General features: G+C 40.7%; 1 protein-coding gene across 5 annotated transcripts in view; it reads right to left on the minus strand.

Annotated features, from left to right (window-relative positions):
- scube3 (signal peptide, CUB domain, EGF-like 3) overlaps positions 1-17,259 on the minus strand; it is a 98,559-nt gene that overhangs the window by 39,351 nt on the left and 41,949 nt on the right. For 3 of the 5 annotated variants that reach the window (XM_058050617.1, XM_058050620.1, XM_058050616.1), the window contains exons 5-6: positions 8,155-8,301; positions 4,868-4,985 (exon numbers count right to left, since the gene is read on the minus strand). In XM_058050617.1, the coding sequence (XP_057906600.1) occupies positions 4,868-4,985; positions 8,155-8,301 (265 nt within the window). The remainder of the gene's footprint in view (positions 1-4,867; positions 4,986-8,154; positions 8,302-17,259) is intronic. The other 2 variants (XM_058050618.1, XM_058050619.1) reach the window with 1 other exon arrangement.

The raw sequence follows: 17,259 nt of genomic DNA on the forward strand, positions 1-17,259 counted from the left end.
TACAAGAAGTGAAAGCAACATGGCAGAACAACATTAAGCATGTTGCAAATGCATTAAAAAAAACTGCCTGTGTCTGACAACAACAGCACATAAAATAGTTGTGATTATTGGTCAAATCTTAAAAGTAAACAATCTTGTTAAACTAAAAAAAAAAGAAGGTGACATCTCAAGGCAAAAGTGTTACCTCACAGCATGCATATCATGCAAATAATTGATCACGCTGCAGAAAAAATGCAGTTTAGTTTGTGATTTGTGCCTGACGTGAGCCTTGTGCTGGGAAGTGTGAGTACTGAGAGGGTGAACAGACAGAGCCAGTGTTGGTTAGTGCTGCAAGCTGAAAGACAGGGCGACTCGTGCCTGTGTTTTATGGTCTTAAATAAGTCTTAAATGACTTGTTTTTATAATAATGCTGACAGCTTCGGGGAAAAACACACCGACTGTTAATTGGCTTCAAATTTGATACATTCGAGGGATGTTTTTTTAAGTTAATACAGGGCAAAAGCTACAAAATACCAATTTAATAGTTCAGTGAAACCATTTTTTTGTCATTACTCCATTCCATAAGGTCAGAAAAAAACTGAAACGTACAAAAACGGACCCATAAGAAATGAGACACAATCCAGTCAATACATTTCAGACACCAAATAATATAATGTCTGGATGTATTACGGTTGAGTGATATGGGCCTTAGCATACATCACAATATTTTTTGCCATGTATCAAGATATGACAATATAAAACCATATGAAATTTAAATTCTGCAGAGTCCTGTATAAAAAGCTACAAACCTTAACCCATATAATGAAATACATATGTCTTCAATTTTCTTCATAAGATGTCTTCAACAAACTGTAATGCCTGTGCTTGCAATTGAGGAAGATGTAGTCACCCATGCAATTCCAACTGCATATGTTAGATATACTCATCTAGCCCGAATCACGCACGCAACCACACTGGCATGCTAAACCAAGCTAACTGCCGGCCAACTTTTGCTAGTGTCTATCGCCATTTCAACCAGTTTTGTGTTTATAATGTAACAGTCCGACGAGTAAATACTTCCCCCCATGAACGCTCCTTCTCCTCACAATGGCAGCATTTCATTTATCTTATTTATCAAAGTCAACCACGATGTATGTTCATCATTTATACCGGTATAAGTCATTTTCTTATCATTGGATGACTCTAAACCTGTATTCCGGTTTATAGAAAATATCGCCCAATCCTAGTTTGTATGTATTTATAGTAGGGATGCTCTGATCAATCAGCCACCAATCGGTATTGAACGTTACTTGCTTTAAAATGTGATTCTGAGTTTGAGGCTCGCGATGTGATCCTCCTTCAGGCAATTTTTGTATTACTATTTTTATTTATTATTAGTCTATTAGCTCTTCAACTCACCCACAAAAGGTCTAGCAAATACAAAACGTGGGCGAGTGAGACCTCTCACACTGACACAAACCTTTCCTTCATGAAATGTACAAATAAAAATACCTAAAACACATTTTATCTTTGAGCAGGACAATAGTCATAAAATATTTTAATCAAATATTTTATATTTTATATTTTACATCACTATAAAGTACATATGTTTTACTGAGGTGTTTCCCTAGCTAGTTCCATGCTAAATGCTAATGCTAGCACAACACTGGACTTTAGCCACGGTTATCACATTGACAGTCAGTCAATAGCAGCTGTAACTCTGATTTTCGCTAATAGTTCAATGTAAAAATCAGTAGAGAGATGTAAAAAATGTGTTATTTGGGCCACTCTTATACCAAGGTACTAGCACTGTGTATGACAATAAAAACAATACCTGCACTGCTCCAGTCTCTGGCAGGCCATGTAATCCGTGATAAGTCAAACACAGCCACAGTAGATACATATAACATATATATATATATATATATATATATATATATATATATATATATATATATATATGGGGGTGCAACGATACACAAAACTAATTCACGGTTCGGTTCAATATGTTTTCGATACAAAAAAAAATGACCTTGCCATAGGCTGACTTCCAGCTATATACTATGGTTCTCCCCACCCCCGTGGACGCATAGCGGCATAACATATCCGACATTAATGCGCCGTTCCCGGCAATGTCAGGCGGCTTCCCGCACTGTACACTCTTCCGGTTCTTCCGGTCCCGATAACCATAGGTACCGTAGTAAGCCAGCTTTAGCACGCAAGTCATGGTGATGAGCCGCAGCTCCAGCAAAACACAAAAAAAGTGTTGCATATTGTTTGATACACATGCGAACTGAACCATGATATTATTGCACCCCTAATATTTTCTCTCCCTCCCCATGTTACGTGTATTATCATACACAGAAGCAATAGACTTCTGGCTGCCATGTTCCCGCGAGACAGCTGTTCTTGTCACGTTTTAATGATGCTTAATATGTACCTGTGTACTGAGTAGGTTGTGTTGCCAACATAACTAAATATGACTATTACATTTCCAGTAAGCTTTTGAAAAGATGTGGGAGGGGGATGTTCACTATTAAAATGAAACCTTGGCATTCATACATATAAAATTACACGATAGAAATAAGGGAACCCAAACCCAAATGCCCACATAAGGTACCAGGTTCAAAAACAGGTCTACACCACAAAGCATGAGCATCCACTAATTGCCTCCAATAATCCAACATGCAAACTCCAGAAACAAGTATTGTTAGTAGTTGGGAGGGGTGGTGTGGGGGGTTGGGGGTGCATATGCCAGAATGAATGTGAAGACCACCTGAAATGAGAGCACAATGTGTTTACGTTATGGGCAATACACGTTTGTTTACATGCACATGATATACGCATGCTGTGCTGTGTGTTTCTGAGGTTATTTGTATAACTTTCCATTTGTGTTACAATGCGCTCTCGTAAGTGTGTGTGTGTGTGTGTGTGTGTGCGGCCAACTCTTTAGATGACTGAACTCTTGAGCATGTCTGCATCTGCCTGCTATTTGTGAATGTTTATGATTTGCCAACAGCGTGAACATTTCCACATGATGGCCGCTCCTTTTTTTTTTTGACATTTGAAACTGCATGGTGCACAGACATCTTATGCAAAATAAACCTGCCTTTTGACGGTTTCAATCAAACATCTAGATTGTGGCCTTTGAATGAGAGTATGTGTGTGTGTGTGTTCGGGTGAGAACAATTTTAAACCCCACGTGCATAATGACTACAAAAAAAGGTGACACATGAAAGACTCAGAATACTTCCAAGTAGAGAAGAATGTGTTGCATTTTTTTTTTACCCCCGAAACACCACCTCTAAAAATGTGTCAGGAAACACCACAGAACACGCCTGTCAAAATACAGCTACACAACACTGCAGTTTACGAGACTAATGACAAAGCCAGAGATTTTTTAATTAAGTGCCATAAGACATGAAAGGTAAGCAGCACCGTTTCTACATACAGTATCTTCTTCCACTAAGCATATACTACTTCACTGTTTTCAACTATGATGACATTGAACCAGCAACCACTATTGGGTTACAATCCAGTTTGTGAATGTTCTCAGTGTTAAAGTAATAAAAGGATTCTTCTACAATTTGTTCATGGTTCAATAAAATTTCCAGAAGTATTTATTTGAAACATTTGTTATGATTTTAAGAGGTAATATGTTTGAAAAAAAAAAAAAAAGGATGTGGTTGCTTTACAGTGGAAACACAGTAGCAGTGGAGGCATTCATCACTCAGTACCTCATCATGGGTTCATTTGGCAGCTCGTTTGCTTTCCTGAGGTTTTATCAACTAATAGAGCGTCTAGGAGATGGACAGTCTGCCTCGATGGGGGAAATCTGATATTTTAACTGGCTGGCTGCTTCCTACTGGCCTATCAACAGTGCTTTTGCTTGGGAATAAAGACTGGCTAAGACATATAATTCAGTTGTGGTGGACTTTGTGGCATCCCGTTGGTCTCTCAGGGTACAACAATAATGGCTAGGTTGGTTGACCAGACCTTGACATAGGTCTGGCTTGCATGGGAATTTGCGGTAGTAAAGAGGATAAACTGCTTGCCAAACCGAGCTCTCAAATTTAACACCTAGCAAAACCAAACAATCGTCACAGCAGGCTGCTCTGAAAAGCACGGCTGCAAATTCTACCACGATGCTTGTTCTTCTGACAAGAAAACAATGTCAAACTCAACATAAACAGAGGTTATGAGCACTGCAAAGTAGTATCTACCGACGCCAAAATGTGTCCCTATTGCACTCAAAAGCGTTAGTTAAACATGTACAAATAAGATACTGACCAGCCTGAAAATGACTTTATCGGTAATGTCCCATGATTGTCATTGAAACAAAAAGCTTTGCACTTACTCCTCAGTGCCTGAAGGTCTTATCCGATGGACAAGAACCCCTCAGAATGGTTCGATAAGCCCTAAGAGCTGAACGATTTTTACTCAACATAAGTCTACTGAGGCAAACGCTGATAAATGCCACTGGAAGGTTAGGTCAGGTGTGTGAGTGAATCCCCAGTGGGTAGCAGTGTAGGGATTGACCCAAGGAGCTTAATGGATGGTGTGTGTCTATCTGCATGGCTGCAGAAAACAGACAGGTAGCTGAGTGAGCTGTTGCACAAGGTACAGCCAAAAGGAGAGGGGGAAGAGAAAGAAGAAGCCAAGAAGCAGATGCAGAAAATGAGAGGTTACTGGAGCAGCAGTAGAAGCAGCAGAGGCGTAAGCAGTCGATGGTAGCCTTTTGTCCTTGTATGTCACACATCAAGAGAAAAAGGCTAACAGTTACTAGAGCAAAAGGCTCTATTTCAAGTTACAGTTTCCAAAAAAAAAAATAATTTTTAAAGCACTGAGATTGGCCAAATGTAGTACAATATTAGGGTGTTATGACTCACCAACACAAGTCTTGCCATCGGCGTGCAGGACAAACTTCATGTGGCATGAACACTTGGGACCGTGGTCCGTTTCCTCACAGATGTGCTGGCAACCGCCGTTACCGTAGTTACACGTCACTGAAAAGAGCAAAGTATTAACACAAAAATATTAACACAGGAGTTATCAAATTTTTTTTTTTTCATTTTTTTTTTAAAATTATATTTATTTGGGCAAATACACGAAACACCACAGTGCATTTCTTACATCAATCAAAATACAACTCTCAGTTATTTACATCTGTATTCAGCTATCTGATCACAAGCCCAAAAGGAGTAGGCTGAAGCATACCCCTACCCCTTTTTGCAAGATATAATCATGTTCATGTTATTATTATCATTGTAATATTCATTCATAATATTCATTCATTCATTCATTTTCTACCGCTTTTCCTCATGAGGGTCGCAGGGGTGCTGGAGCCTATCCCAGCTGTCTTCGGGCAAGAGGCGGGGTACACCCTGGACTGGTCGCCAGCCAATCACAGGGCACATATAGACAAACAACTATTCACACTCACATTCATACCTATGGACAATTTGGAGTCGCTAATTAACCTAGCATGTTTTTGGAATGTGGGAGGAAAACCGGAGTACCCGGAGAAAACCCATAGGGAGAACATGCAAACTCCACACAGAGATGGCCGAGGGTGGAATTGAACCCTGGTCTCCTAGCTGTGAGGTCTGCGCGCTAACCACTCGACCGCCGTGCTGCTCATTGTAATATTATTATTATCATTATCATTATTATAATCTTTATCATTATTACCATCATTATAATCATCATTAATATTACTATTTTCATCATTATAGTTAACAATTTTTGGATTTTTTAATTATTATTTAATTTTACAGACTTCATTGCTTCTCGTAGAGTGCTGTATCATTCCATCTGTTATTTTCTGAAATCCGCAGTATTTGTGTTTTAATTGTCAATTTATTAGCCCACTTTTTTGTGACATTTACATATCATTTTCTGGATTGCATGTGTCTAATCTTGTGCCTAATTAAAAAAAAAACAAGAACTTGAGACTGTGTCTGAACAGGTAACCAACCCAAACATCAGTATCTTCTTGTTAAACCCTACCTGAGGTTTTTAGACATGTTTATTAGTTTGTGTGTGTCAAGTCTTGTGCATTAAAAAGCAAGGTTTTACCTTGCAGCTTCACTTACTGTGCCTAATCTGGATTGTTTGTTTGCATTGTATTTTATTGTATTGTATTGTAATGGTTGTTGTATTTTGAGGTATGTAGATAATGTTTTTAATGTTTTTAAATGAGTATTTTTGGGAAAAATTAATAAAAACTCTGCAAAGCTTACTTCAGTTCTGTCAAAGGCAGAATGTATAGATGTTTGGTTCCTAACAGTGACACATTTATAAGGTTTTACTGTATTTATGCAGATCTTCTGCACTCATGCATGTGTCTATCATCAAGTATCCCACAATAAATGGTCACATATCAATTACACAGGAAGTAAAATATTCAAATGAATATATCACGATTAAATAAGCGTTTAGCATTTTGGCCTCACAGTCAGTTCGTATCTCCAGTTCCATTCCAGAAATATGTATACTAGATTTGACTCTAAATTACGGTTGTTTGACTAGCGACCAGTCCAGGAAGTAACCCGCCTCTTGTTTCAGCACATCCGTGGTCCTAGTGATGAAAAATTGTATAGAAATGTATGGATTGATGGACGGATGAGCAGCAATCATGTTGTTCATTTCTTTCAGGTTGACAAATATATTCATGCGCCTTCGAGTGCTGAAAGAAGCATTTTTTTTTTTTTTTTTTTTTTTTTTTTTTTGTCCCGTCCAGCCATTGGGGCAGATAGTATTGTTGATCTAAATGCCCTTACATGCTAGACAGATTTGCTCTGTGTCAGGAAAGGTGTTGGCTACAACTTCCCTGTACCATGAAATTTTATTTGCCGTTATTTGATGTCTTTGTTATGCCATTTGGGACGACCGGACCGGAGCAAGAAGAAGAACAGAAAAGAAGAAGAGAGAAGAGAAAGGTGGGGTCGGGGGGGGGGGGGGGGGGCAGTAGAGGGAGAGACAAAAACAGCAGCAACAAGAATTCCCAAAACAACAACAGTGACAAACAGAACAGTTAAATGTCAATGATGGCTAAGGGTCACACTGGAGATGATATCAGTGGAATGAAACAGTCCAACTTACCAATAGCAATAGTAACAATGAGGACATGACCCATGATAGTAAACACAATTGCAACCATACAGTTACAGTAATTAAAATCTCATTGCTTGACATCATTATTACTGTAATAATAGCATACCAATACTATATAAACATCAGGGATAAGAGAGTAGATTGTATAGAGAAGCACCCATGTGCTGTGAGTGCCCATATGGAGGTGTGTTGTGTATGTGAATGCGAGTGTGTGAATGTGTAATTGTCACTGAGAATGACAAAAGGAGAGAGACTGCCTTCTACCACCCAGCAAACCCCGCCCCGCGCAGCCAGGTCAAGCCCCCACCGCCAGAGATCCTCCGGCCCCGTGGGTGTGGGCAAAGCCAGGGCCGACTCCCCAAGACCCGCCCCCGAAGCAACTCCCCGAAGAGACCAGCAAGAGGCCATGGAGGAGCAATCCCAACCGGCAACAGGGCGCCAGCAGGCCGGAGGAGAGCCGCACCCCCGAGACCAGCGGGAGACCATGAAAGACCTGAAAGAAGCATTAACTTGGGCCCTTTTAACACACCTGTGATGACAGAGTGTAAAGCGTACCAGGGAGCCCATCCTGTCTGCACCCAACCATCCCAGCCCTGTTTGCCCTTTTCCTGGGCTGTCACAGAAAAAAAAAAACTATAGAATAACACTTCTCCAATCCTTATCCAAACACAGACAAATCCTCCATCAGCCGTGGCCCCAACTCTTGACAGGATGAGCTTGGTTGCACAGCAACAGGAAGTGTGCGCTGTCCATCAGAGCGAGTCCCCTTGGCAAAAACCTCCACACTTGCCCTGGTTGTGTAAATGATCACCCCCTATTTGATAAGCATGTTTTTTCTTGACCAGGATCATTGAGAAGATTGGCCCCGGCCTGGTAATGCAATGTAATGTCTTCTTTGGATCTGTCCTACAGGCATTTGTGGAATGAGTGCAATTATCCATCATCGGCAGATTTCCAACCCTTATCACCTTCTCATGAGGAGCCTATAAATCATTCCCTCTTTTTTTTTTAAGTGTGTGTGTGCCTTCCGAGGAAGAGAACTGATGAGTTATGCCTTACATTTACAGTCCTTCATATTACGGGTGAGCTGAAATCCAGGCCGACATTCACATGAGATGCCACCCTTCTGCGTTTCCCTACAGATGTGTGCGCAGCCATGGTTCTTGTCCATGCAGGTGGGTCCATCCTTTGTGCCTTCCGGTCGCACTGTGAAGAAAACCACAACAAGGAGAGAAATTGTAAAAAATCACACAGATTTCACCCTGCATTTGACAATGTTATGTTAGAAACGATGAGAACTAGAAAGAAAAGGAAAAAAAAAAAGTTCATATATATGCCTGTCACGCACCCTAAAATCACATCTACTGTTGGTGACTGACATGCACGGCACCCCTTTTGCAAAGATCCAAAGCACTTGTTGGAACATGCTCTCTTGTTTCAGGCTATAAAAAGGAGGCTGCCTACAGAAAAAAAGGATAAAACTCCCAGCAGGAGCTGATCCCGTTGACTTGTAATTTTAATTGAGGTAATCCCCATAAAGGAAAGACGGGAGTCAGGAAAGAAAAACTCCCTGAAGAGACAGAAGTCATCATTTCATGTGTCATCAAGGTTAAAGTACTCTTGTGTGAGATGAAAATAAAAAAAATGATAGAACTTCTTTATTCACAGTTTTACTAAACATGGCATAAAATGAGACAGAATTGTCTATAAGTGATGTATAAATGTTTGATGCATTTCTCGCTCCCAGGGGGGAACTTTCATGAATTATAACGTAGGTAGTTCTCTCTGTGCTGTGCTGGGCGCTGTAATCAAGACAACTTCCTTGGATGGAGAAGACTGATCCTTGATGTAATCCCCACTGCTACCACAGATGCAGTGACAGACCCCCGGCTCCCTAGCTCATTAAAAACCAAACAGATCAACTCTCCTTCTCTTCCTCTTGTGTGTGCAGGGGAGGCGGCGAGCACCAAGATATCTCCATTAACGTCTCATTAAATCTACTGCCTGCTCTGAAGGGCATTGGAAGAAGCTGACTTCCACAACAGAGCAATTTTCCTGTAATTTTAATAATTTGCATGTGTGTGCATCGTAACCTTTTAAAGCTTGTATAACCTTGCGGATTGAGATGCGCGCATGCTTGTCGTACAGTTCGTGACTCAAGGGTTCTACAACGGGAGAACAATCTCAGCATGATGGAAACGGGCCTAATTACTCATTTAAAGACTTAAACTCCAGCTAACATAACACGCTTTGACTTCGCCTCACGTCTTGGAGTGAGTCCTAAGCTTCCTTTTTTAATTTCTTGATGACATGATGCTGTGTGGCTGTAATTTTATGGCATAAATGTACAGAAGCTGACACGGTTTCATCTTCTGCAGATGAGCCTGACCAGCATTTACCAATGTGAACTGAACAGACATCATAACATTTGTAAGTGTCAACAACAGTTCCAAGGTAATTCATGTTCAGACTCTCCACAGAATGAGCAATGAGTGCCGTGAATCATGTTGAATAAGTCCCTTTTCTCATATGAGAGAAAACAAAAATCCATGAAGTTAATATAGGTTAGAATTTCCATTCAAGTAATCTCAATGGACTGACAAATGCTTACTGAGGTTCTATTATGCATCCCAAATTCACACCGCCCCCCACCCCCTCATAATTTTTATGCAACCCCGCTGCACGAATGCTACAGACCCATCCATCAATAACATGCCGGTCTGGGGCCAGAACCCAGGCCTTCATTTCTCCGAGGACCAATAAAAGTCACAGTGTAGACACAATGGACCTTTTCTCTGAGCCAAACCCAATGATCATCCACACTATGCAGTTCTCTCCAAACCGGCTCCAGCTTTTTTTTTTATCATGACTGGATGATGGAATGCACAAAGAAAAACATGCTTAATATGAATACAGATGGGAAAGTGAAAGAAAAATAACTCAAGATATGCGGAATATTTTTGAGCCATAAAACACATGCCTGTATGTAGACACTAACAAAACCTCTTAGACATACAGTAAGTGGAGTCCAACGTGTTACAAGCAATTACAGAAAGAGTAGTTGCACACAAATAAAAGAGAACAATGCAATTAAGCAAGAAAACAAGTGGGTGTGTTCCCACAGGAGCATCTTAATCCCAGGACAAGCTGTGACCTCTGAACTCAAAGCACTAATCAAAGTCAATAAATTCCTTTTATGTAGCTAATGGCGAGGCTCCTTGATTTTTGCAGAAATAAGAAGAATTGTACCACGCTCGCAATAAACTAGCATAACTGCGTCCAAGTAACACATCTCTTTGTGTGGCACCACAGCAAATCAATGATATGATGATGAGTTATATGCGGCTTGTTTGGAAAGCGCACCACAAACGCTTCTGTTCTTGTGCAGACTAAAGCAGGGGTCTCAAACACGTGGCCCCCGCCTTGATATGAGAGTTTAATGTTAGTGCGGCCCGCGCAAGTTTGATATGGATGCTGTATGGTATCATGTACCCAGAAAAAATTATTACGTTTGATTCATGTTAAAGGTTAAATAACTGTTAATAGTTATCCTCCCTATCCGTGTGGAAGTGGTAAGTTTTTGGGTTTTTAAGTTTAAAGGAAATAACTTGGAGGCTACCGTTTAGGTCGCTAGCTCTCTAGTTTGCGAGTTAGCATGTGTCTCAAGACCCTGCAGTTGCGCAATATGTTGAAAATAAACACAGTATAAATGTGACTATAGTCGTGTTTTGTCATGTCTACAGGGCTCTAATAATGCTTTGTTAATTTTATTCTGAAAAAAATAATTTGTCTACCCACCAACTATATGTGGTTTCTTAAGTTTGTATTATTTGCCGTTTTATTATTATTATTATATTTATTTATTTATTACTGATTGATTGATTTTCTATATTCTTGATTTGTTTATTTATTTTTTATCTTATTTTGTGTAGAAAAATAAAAAGGAAGATATCTGAGAACAGTGGAATGTTTTATCAGAGCTTTTCTTGTAGAAAATTGGAACCAAAGCAAAGTTTATTCATTTTTCTGTTTTTAATAAATGCGTTTTTTGGGTTTTTTTTTTGGAAAACCTGATGCGGCCCAGCCTCGCCCAGACCCTAGCTCCAGTGGCCCCCACGTAAATTGAGTTTGAGACCCCTGGACTAAAGCAATAACAGACAAAAAGACAAAAAGTCATGGTCAAATGGTTAGATGATGCTGCAGGCTTGACTCCACTGATTTATCTACAGCAATGGGTTTAATGCAGAAGTCACATTCATTCATTCATTCATTCATTTTCTACCGCTTTTCCTCACGAGGGTCGCGGGGGTGCTGGAGCCTATCCCAGCTGTCTTCGGGCAAGAGGCGGGGTATACCCTGGACCGGTCGCCAGCCAATCACAGGGCACATATAGACAAACAACCATTCACACTCACATTCATACCTATGAACAATTTGGAGTCGCTAATTAACCTAGCATGTTTTTGGAATGTGGGAGGAAACCGGAGTACCCGGAGAAAACCCATGCCTGCACGAGGAAAACATGCGAGGTCACATTTATTATGCAAAAATGGAGTCATTATAATCAAATGATATTACTCTTAATCTACAGTGATAGCAAACTGTGTTTCTCAAGCTTTTAGATGAAAATATCCAAATATTTGAATAACACTGACAGTAATTGCCTCTCAAGAGCTTGTTATTCCAGGCCAAGAGTATTATAACATGTTTCTTGCCAGAAATCAAATTAACTTTGATGCTAGTTTAAAAAAAAAACAATCTGGTGGGGGTGAAAATAAAACATCAGCGATGAAGTGACAGCTGCATTTCTTGTTGGTCTCAGCTTAATACGATTGTCCATGTCACCTAAAAAGACTGGATCAAATTCCAAATTCCACACAGCTGCCTATCTCCACAAGAGGGGGTGCGGAAAACAAAAACTTGGAAGGATTTACTGAAGGAGGGCAAATCTAAATAGATTTTTTGTGTTGAGGGATTGACTGCAAAACTGCCAATATTTTGTAGCTTGTGAGCAAAACATAAGTAAATAACTCAGTTTCTATATAATGCAATAATATTAGGAAATTTGACCAGGGGAAGTTTTAACTCGTGTGATCCGGTAACAAAAGATCCGAAGAGGCCACACGTTTTTGAACACAGCTCTGCAAGCTCTGTTAAAAATCTAAGAAGCATATAGTAAAGAGGCTGGAACAATGGGGTCTGAAGTAGTGCAAAGCATGCCAAGAGTTTATAGTCTGCTTTGAGAGGTCGGGAGTAGTGAAAAGAGGGCTCATGGGCCACACTGAGCTGCTGTCATATGTCTCACAGTGGAGACAATCCTACGGACTGGAGAACATTAAGCAGCTAGCGAGTGCTGGGTTGTTGGTTATGAACTGAAAAGAAGGAGCCTAAGCATGGAACCGCCAAACTATTAAAGCAACATTCCTTCCTCTTAGATAATGGGCCCTTAAAAGCTTTAATAGGGGGGCTAAAAATGTCAGCGCATGGAAAGGAGAATGGGAAAGGAGCTGAACCGGATTTGGTCGGGCTGAGCTGCGACACAGATGGTCACAATGAGTGACAAGCCAGCCAGTGGGTCAAGAAAGGAGAGAATCCACCCATGTGCTACTGTTCCTTTACTTATTTTCTTACAACAGACGAGGCTTTGAAATTCATTCATTCATTCATTTTCTGCTGGAGCCTATCCCAGCTGTCTTCGGGCGTGAGGCGGGGTACACCCTGGACTGGTCGCCAGCCAATCACAGGGCACATATGGACAAACAACTATTCACACTCACATTCATACCTATGGACAATTTGGAGTCGCCAATTAACCTAGCATGTTATTGGAATGTGGGAGGAAACCGGAGTACCCGGGGAAAACCCACACAGAGATGGCCGAGGGTGGAATTGAACCCTGGTCTCCTAGCTGTGAGGTCTGCACGCTAACCACTCAACCGCCGTGCCGCCCACATTATTATTATTAATCTTCTTTTGTCTCTGGTATTATATGGGAGCCAGGCAACGACATTTTGTTGGCAATTTCACTGCTGTGTTATTGTGCAATGACAATAAAGGAAGTCAAACAACCATTCACACTCACATTCATACCTATGGACAATTTGGAGTCGGCAATTAACCTAGCATGTTTTTGGAATGTGGGAGGAAACCGGAGTACCCGGATGCACGGGTAGAACATGCAAACTCCACACAAAGATGCCCGAGGGTGGAATTGAACCCTGGTCTCCTTGCTGTGAGGTCTGCGCGCTAACCACTAGACCGCCGTGCCGCCCAGGTTTTGAAATTGTAATATATTTTGCGTTGTCTTATAAATAGATACACGGACAGCATGGCTAGCACCTGCTAGGATGTAGCAGTCATATTCAATCAAGGTCACCTTGCTGTGCAGTCCCAAAGGAACCCCCACCCCCCACACCCACCCAACAATCATGCATCCTCCCACAAAACAAAGCACACTAGCTGTAGAGGTACAATATATTATTGTAAAGCCACATTCTTTCCCCAAATCAAAAAAAAAGGGGGCAGACAGCTGAATATGTCTCCACAGAGCTCAGTTTGGCTTGCTGGTAATAGCCATGACAGCCAAGTGTTAGTGGAAAAAAACCCACTGGCACATACGCAGTCCACAGTAGTGTGCTGGACTGGTCAGCTTCAGGATTCATACTTCAATAAAGCCACAAGCAAAAGGGATGTCCGTCTAAAATGAGGTCCGGCGAACTCAAGACAGCAGTCAGCATTTGCTCAAACCCGAGCCACCAATGTATATTTGCTCAAGGGTGGGGGGGGTAAGGGCAGCGGGGGCATGGGGGCCTGTGTGAAAGTGGACAAAGAGGAAGGATGATGTGGAGATAATGTTGGAGACACAGAGGGAAAGGCCTGATAGCAAACCTGCCCTTTTGTGTGCTGTTGGATTGATGGCAGCGAGTCATTGATTGTACCGAGAGAATAAGGCGTTCCATTCACTCCGCTTCCCCAGAATAGGAAAAGAGCCTGGTTATACGCTTGAGCTGCAGAGCAATGGAGCAGTGATTTCTGCACTTGTAAAAACAGTTTTGTGGCAAACATGCAGGCATGCTGGGATCCAACAGGGTACACATGTATGGGCTGCACAGTGGGACAACCGCACACTACTGGCGGAGCATTAACTCCACTCAACTCTTTGCTTTGTATCACTGGAACATTATTTGGTACATGGAATGGTTACTTCACAACAAAGTCAAGGTTTCAGTCATCCTGTGTCTGATTTCATTATCATCATCATTATCAGGCAAATTATCTGACACATTTGTAGGTTAAATAAAAGACGAATAAAGTAAAGAAACAAAAAAATGTTTTTATTTTAAAAAAGTACATATAATGCAATTTTTTTGCTTTGTTTCTTTATAATGCCATTGTTTTTCGTTTCTTTTTCAGTTGCTGCCGTTAAAAAGCCATAGCATTTCACTATGTGGAATCAAACTATGGAATGGATTGAGTAAGGATCTCAAACAATGCACAACAATGAGCCAATTCAAGAAACAATACAAGCAGTTGATGTTTGCTAAATACAAGGATGAAGAGTCTTGAACCAGTCATGATGTGCTATATATATCACTATATTGACACTTACTATGGTACACATTATGTCATTGGATGCTCATATCACCTTGTACTGCGGTACGGGACAAAAAATAAAAAAAACCAAACAAAAAAAACCTTAAACTGTATTACAGAAAGCAGGAAGTGAACAAATGTAACAGTTACTGATTGCAAAAGTACCAGATATAAGCTTTGCTTTTTCCTACTCATGTTGGACATGTGGAACTGTGAACTGATTATGTGATGCATTCAATTGTAATCTGATGCATGTTCAAATGAAATAAAACCATTACCATTACCATGAATTGGACTGGTGAGCATCGCGCTTATTGTGGAAACGTTTATCAAAACAAACTGCAACACAACGAGCATTCCGTTTGCACTTTAAACTTGGTAGACATGATCCCGTACTATCTCGAAACACGATCTTGTTATGGATTACCAACTTTAGAGCTACTGGATCTGGATTGAAACGAAAATCAACCGACTGACCTCGCACCGCCAGAACTGATTTAATTTTTAAAACATAATGAAACAGAATGGCATTATATGTACTTTTCAAAAATTCTTTACTTTATTTGCCTTTTATTTAACCTACAAATGTGTCAGATCATTTTGCCTGACCCTGTATTTATTGAAAAAAAAATCAATTTTCACTGCAAATTTATTTTGCCTGACTAACATTGTTCTTGACTGCTTCTTGCTTGGTTGACACGAGCACCTTGAGTACTTGAGTGGATTGGCTTATTAGCATTTTCTCATACCAATTTCATCCTAGCAGTGACAGGTGACAATAACGCTCCGGGGATATGACATAATCAAACCTTTTTTTCTCTTTCACTGTGGATACACTTTGCAATGTCATCATCAGCCGATGTGACTTTTCACACTCCTTTCTGCTATTTCTCATCTTGATATGAAATGCTGGCCACAATTGCTGCCGCATTGATTGACAATGACAATAAATTCACTCCAGTACTACATCCCTACTTTAACTTATTGAAACTATCGTACTGTGGTAACCTTTTGCAAAATAAACAACAAATGTATGAGTCCCCTAGACTGTAATATAAGTCAAGTTTTGGTGTTAAGAGCTTACCTAAATACTTAAAATGAAGTCACTCACACTATACAGAGAACACATCCAGGTAGGTATATACAGTTTATTACACACTTATTGTTATTTTGGAGAAATAGTGTGACTTATAGTCCGGAAAATATGATAGATACTAAACAATCCATCATCACACACTTCCAAGTAATTTCCCTACTTGACATTTGCAAATGTGCGGAACAAAAATGATGGATGTGTGGGGTGCCTGTGACTGTGACCGGGACTGTACTGGATCCTGTCTGTCACACACAGTACATGTGTTGTAGTGTTGCTGCTGTTTATCCTCCTATAAAAAGTAGACAATAAATCCATTGCAAAGCAGTGGACCTCTCCTTGACCTAAATGTCATTCTTATCAACCACAAAGCACCTTGGCTGGCATTTCAAAATACTTGATTTCTTGACAGGGAAAAAAAATATTTGAGCAGAATAAATGAACTGTAACATTTTGGGCAGCTTGATGATGAAACCTTAATTTGGCTGGAGTTATTCCTGTTTAGGACGTGGAGGGGGGTTGGGGTGGAGGGGTTAGGGGTACGTCTAATAAGAGACATGCCAGCAGCAACCTTGTCATTAGCTGAGAGGCTAGCAGACCCCTGCTGCCTAATTGGCACAGTCGCAATGCTAACAAGGGTTTGCTAACAGACTGAGGAAAACAGCCTGGGAGCGCCAGATCGCCACCGTCTCCAGCAACTCGGACTTTACCCATAATACCATAATCAATAATGGAGAAATGGAAAGCTGGTGTCTTTTTAATGGAAACAATAACGTTCATGAACAAACAGCCCCCAAAGCTTTAAAATGGAGTGATGCATGCAGCTATTTCTGAATCAGTGACCATCAGTCGCCGGTGCCATCAATTTAGCAATGGGGCCGTACTTCTTCAAAGGAGAGAACGTGATGACAGAAGGTGCTCGGCAGAGGAGGGGGGGGGGGGGGGGTCGTGTCAAGGTACACGGATCAAACACCCACCACACTTTGTAACTGGTGACCAAAGTTCAAGAAAACAGACAACCGGTGTTTATTTCAAGCATAACATTTCCCGCATTTTGAGAACGATTACTGTAACCATGACAACACAACTCACATATTCCGGAGGAAGCAATAACTTAAAGCAAAGCCACAATGTTATCCTAACCCATTCCAGGTACTTTGTGTGCATAAGCCTAACCAGACCTCAGTTTGAGCGTTCACACATCATATAACATAATTATTTCCAAAGGCCCTTATAATAAACCTACTCTGTTACTTGCACGTCATTTCTTGAACTAGCACGTCTGAAACGTACCCTTTGAGGGCTTCTGACAGCTCATACGCTTGTCTTGTTTTACTGATCCTATTCATTTTTAATAGGCTCAGAATGAGAAGCTGTTGAATAAAAAGAAGTTAAGTCATCTTTCAAAATAATGAAACAATGACAGAAAGAATTCTGGGATGGTTTTTTTTCCCCCCACATTTATAGCAGCTCTTATC

The sequence above is a fragment of the Doryrhamphus excisus genome, chromosome 16, assembly GCF_030265055.1.
Source record: "Doryrhamphus excisus isolate RoL2022-K1 chromosome 16, RoL_Dexc_1.0, whole genome shotgun sequence".
Lineage (NCBI taxonomy): Eukaryota > Metazoa > Chordata > Actinopteri > Syngnathiformes > Syngnathidae > Doryrhamphus > Doryrhamphus excisus.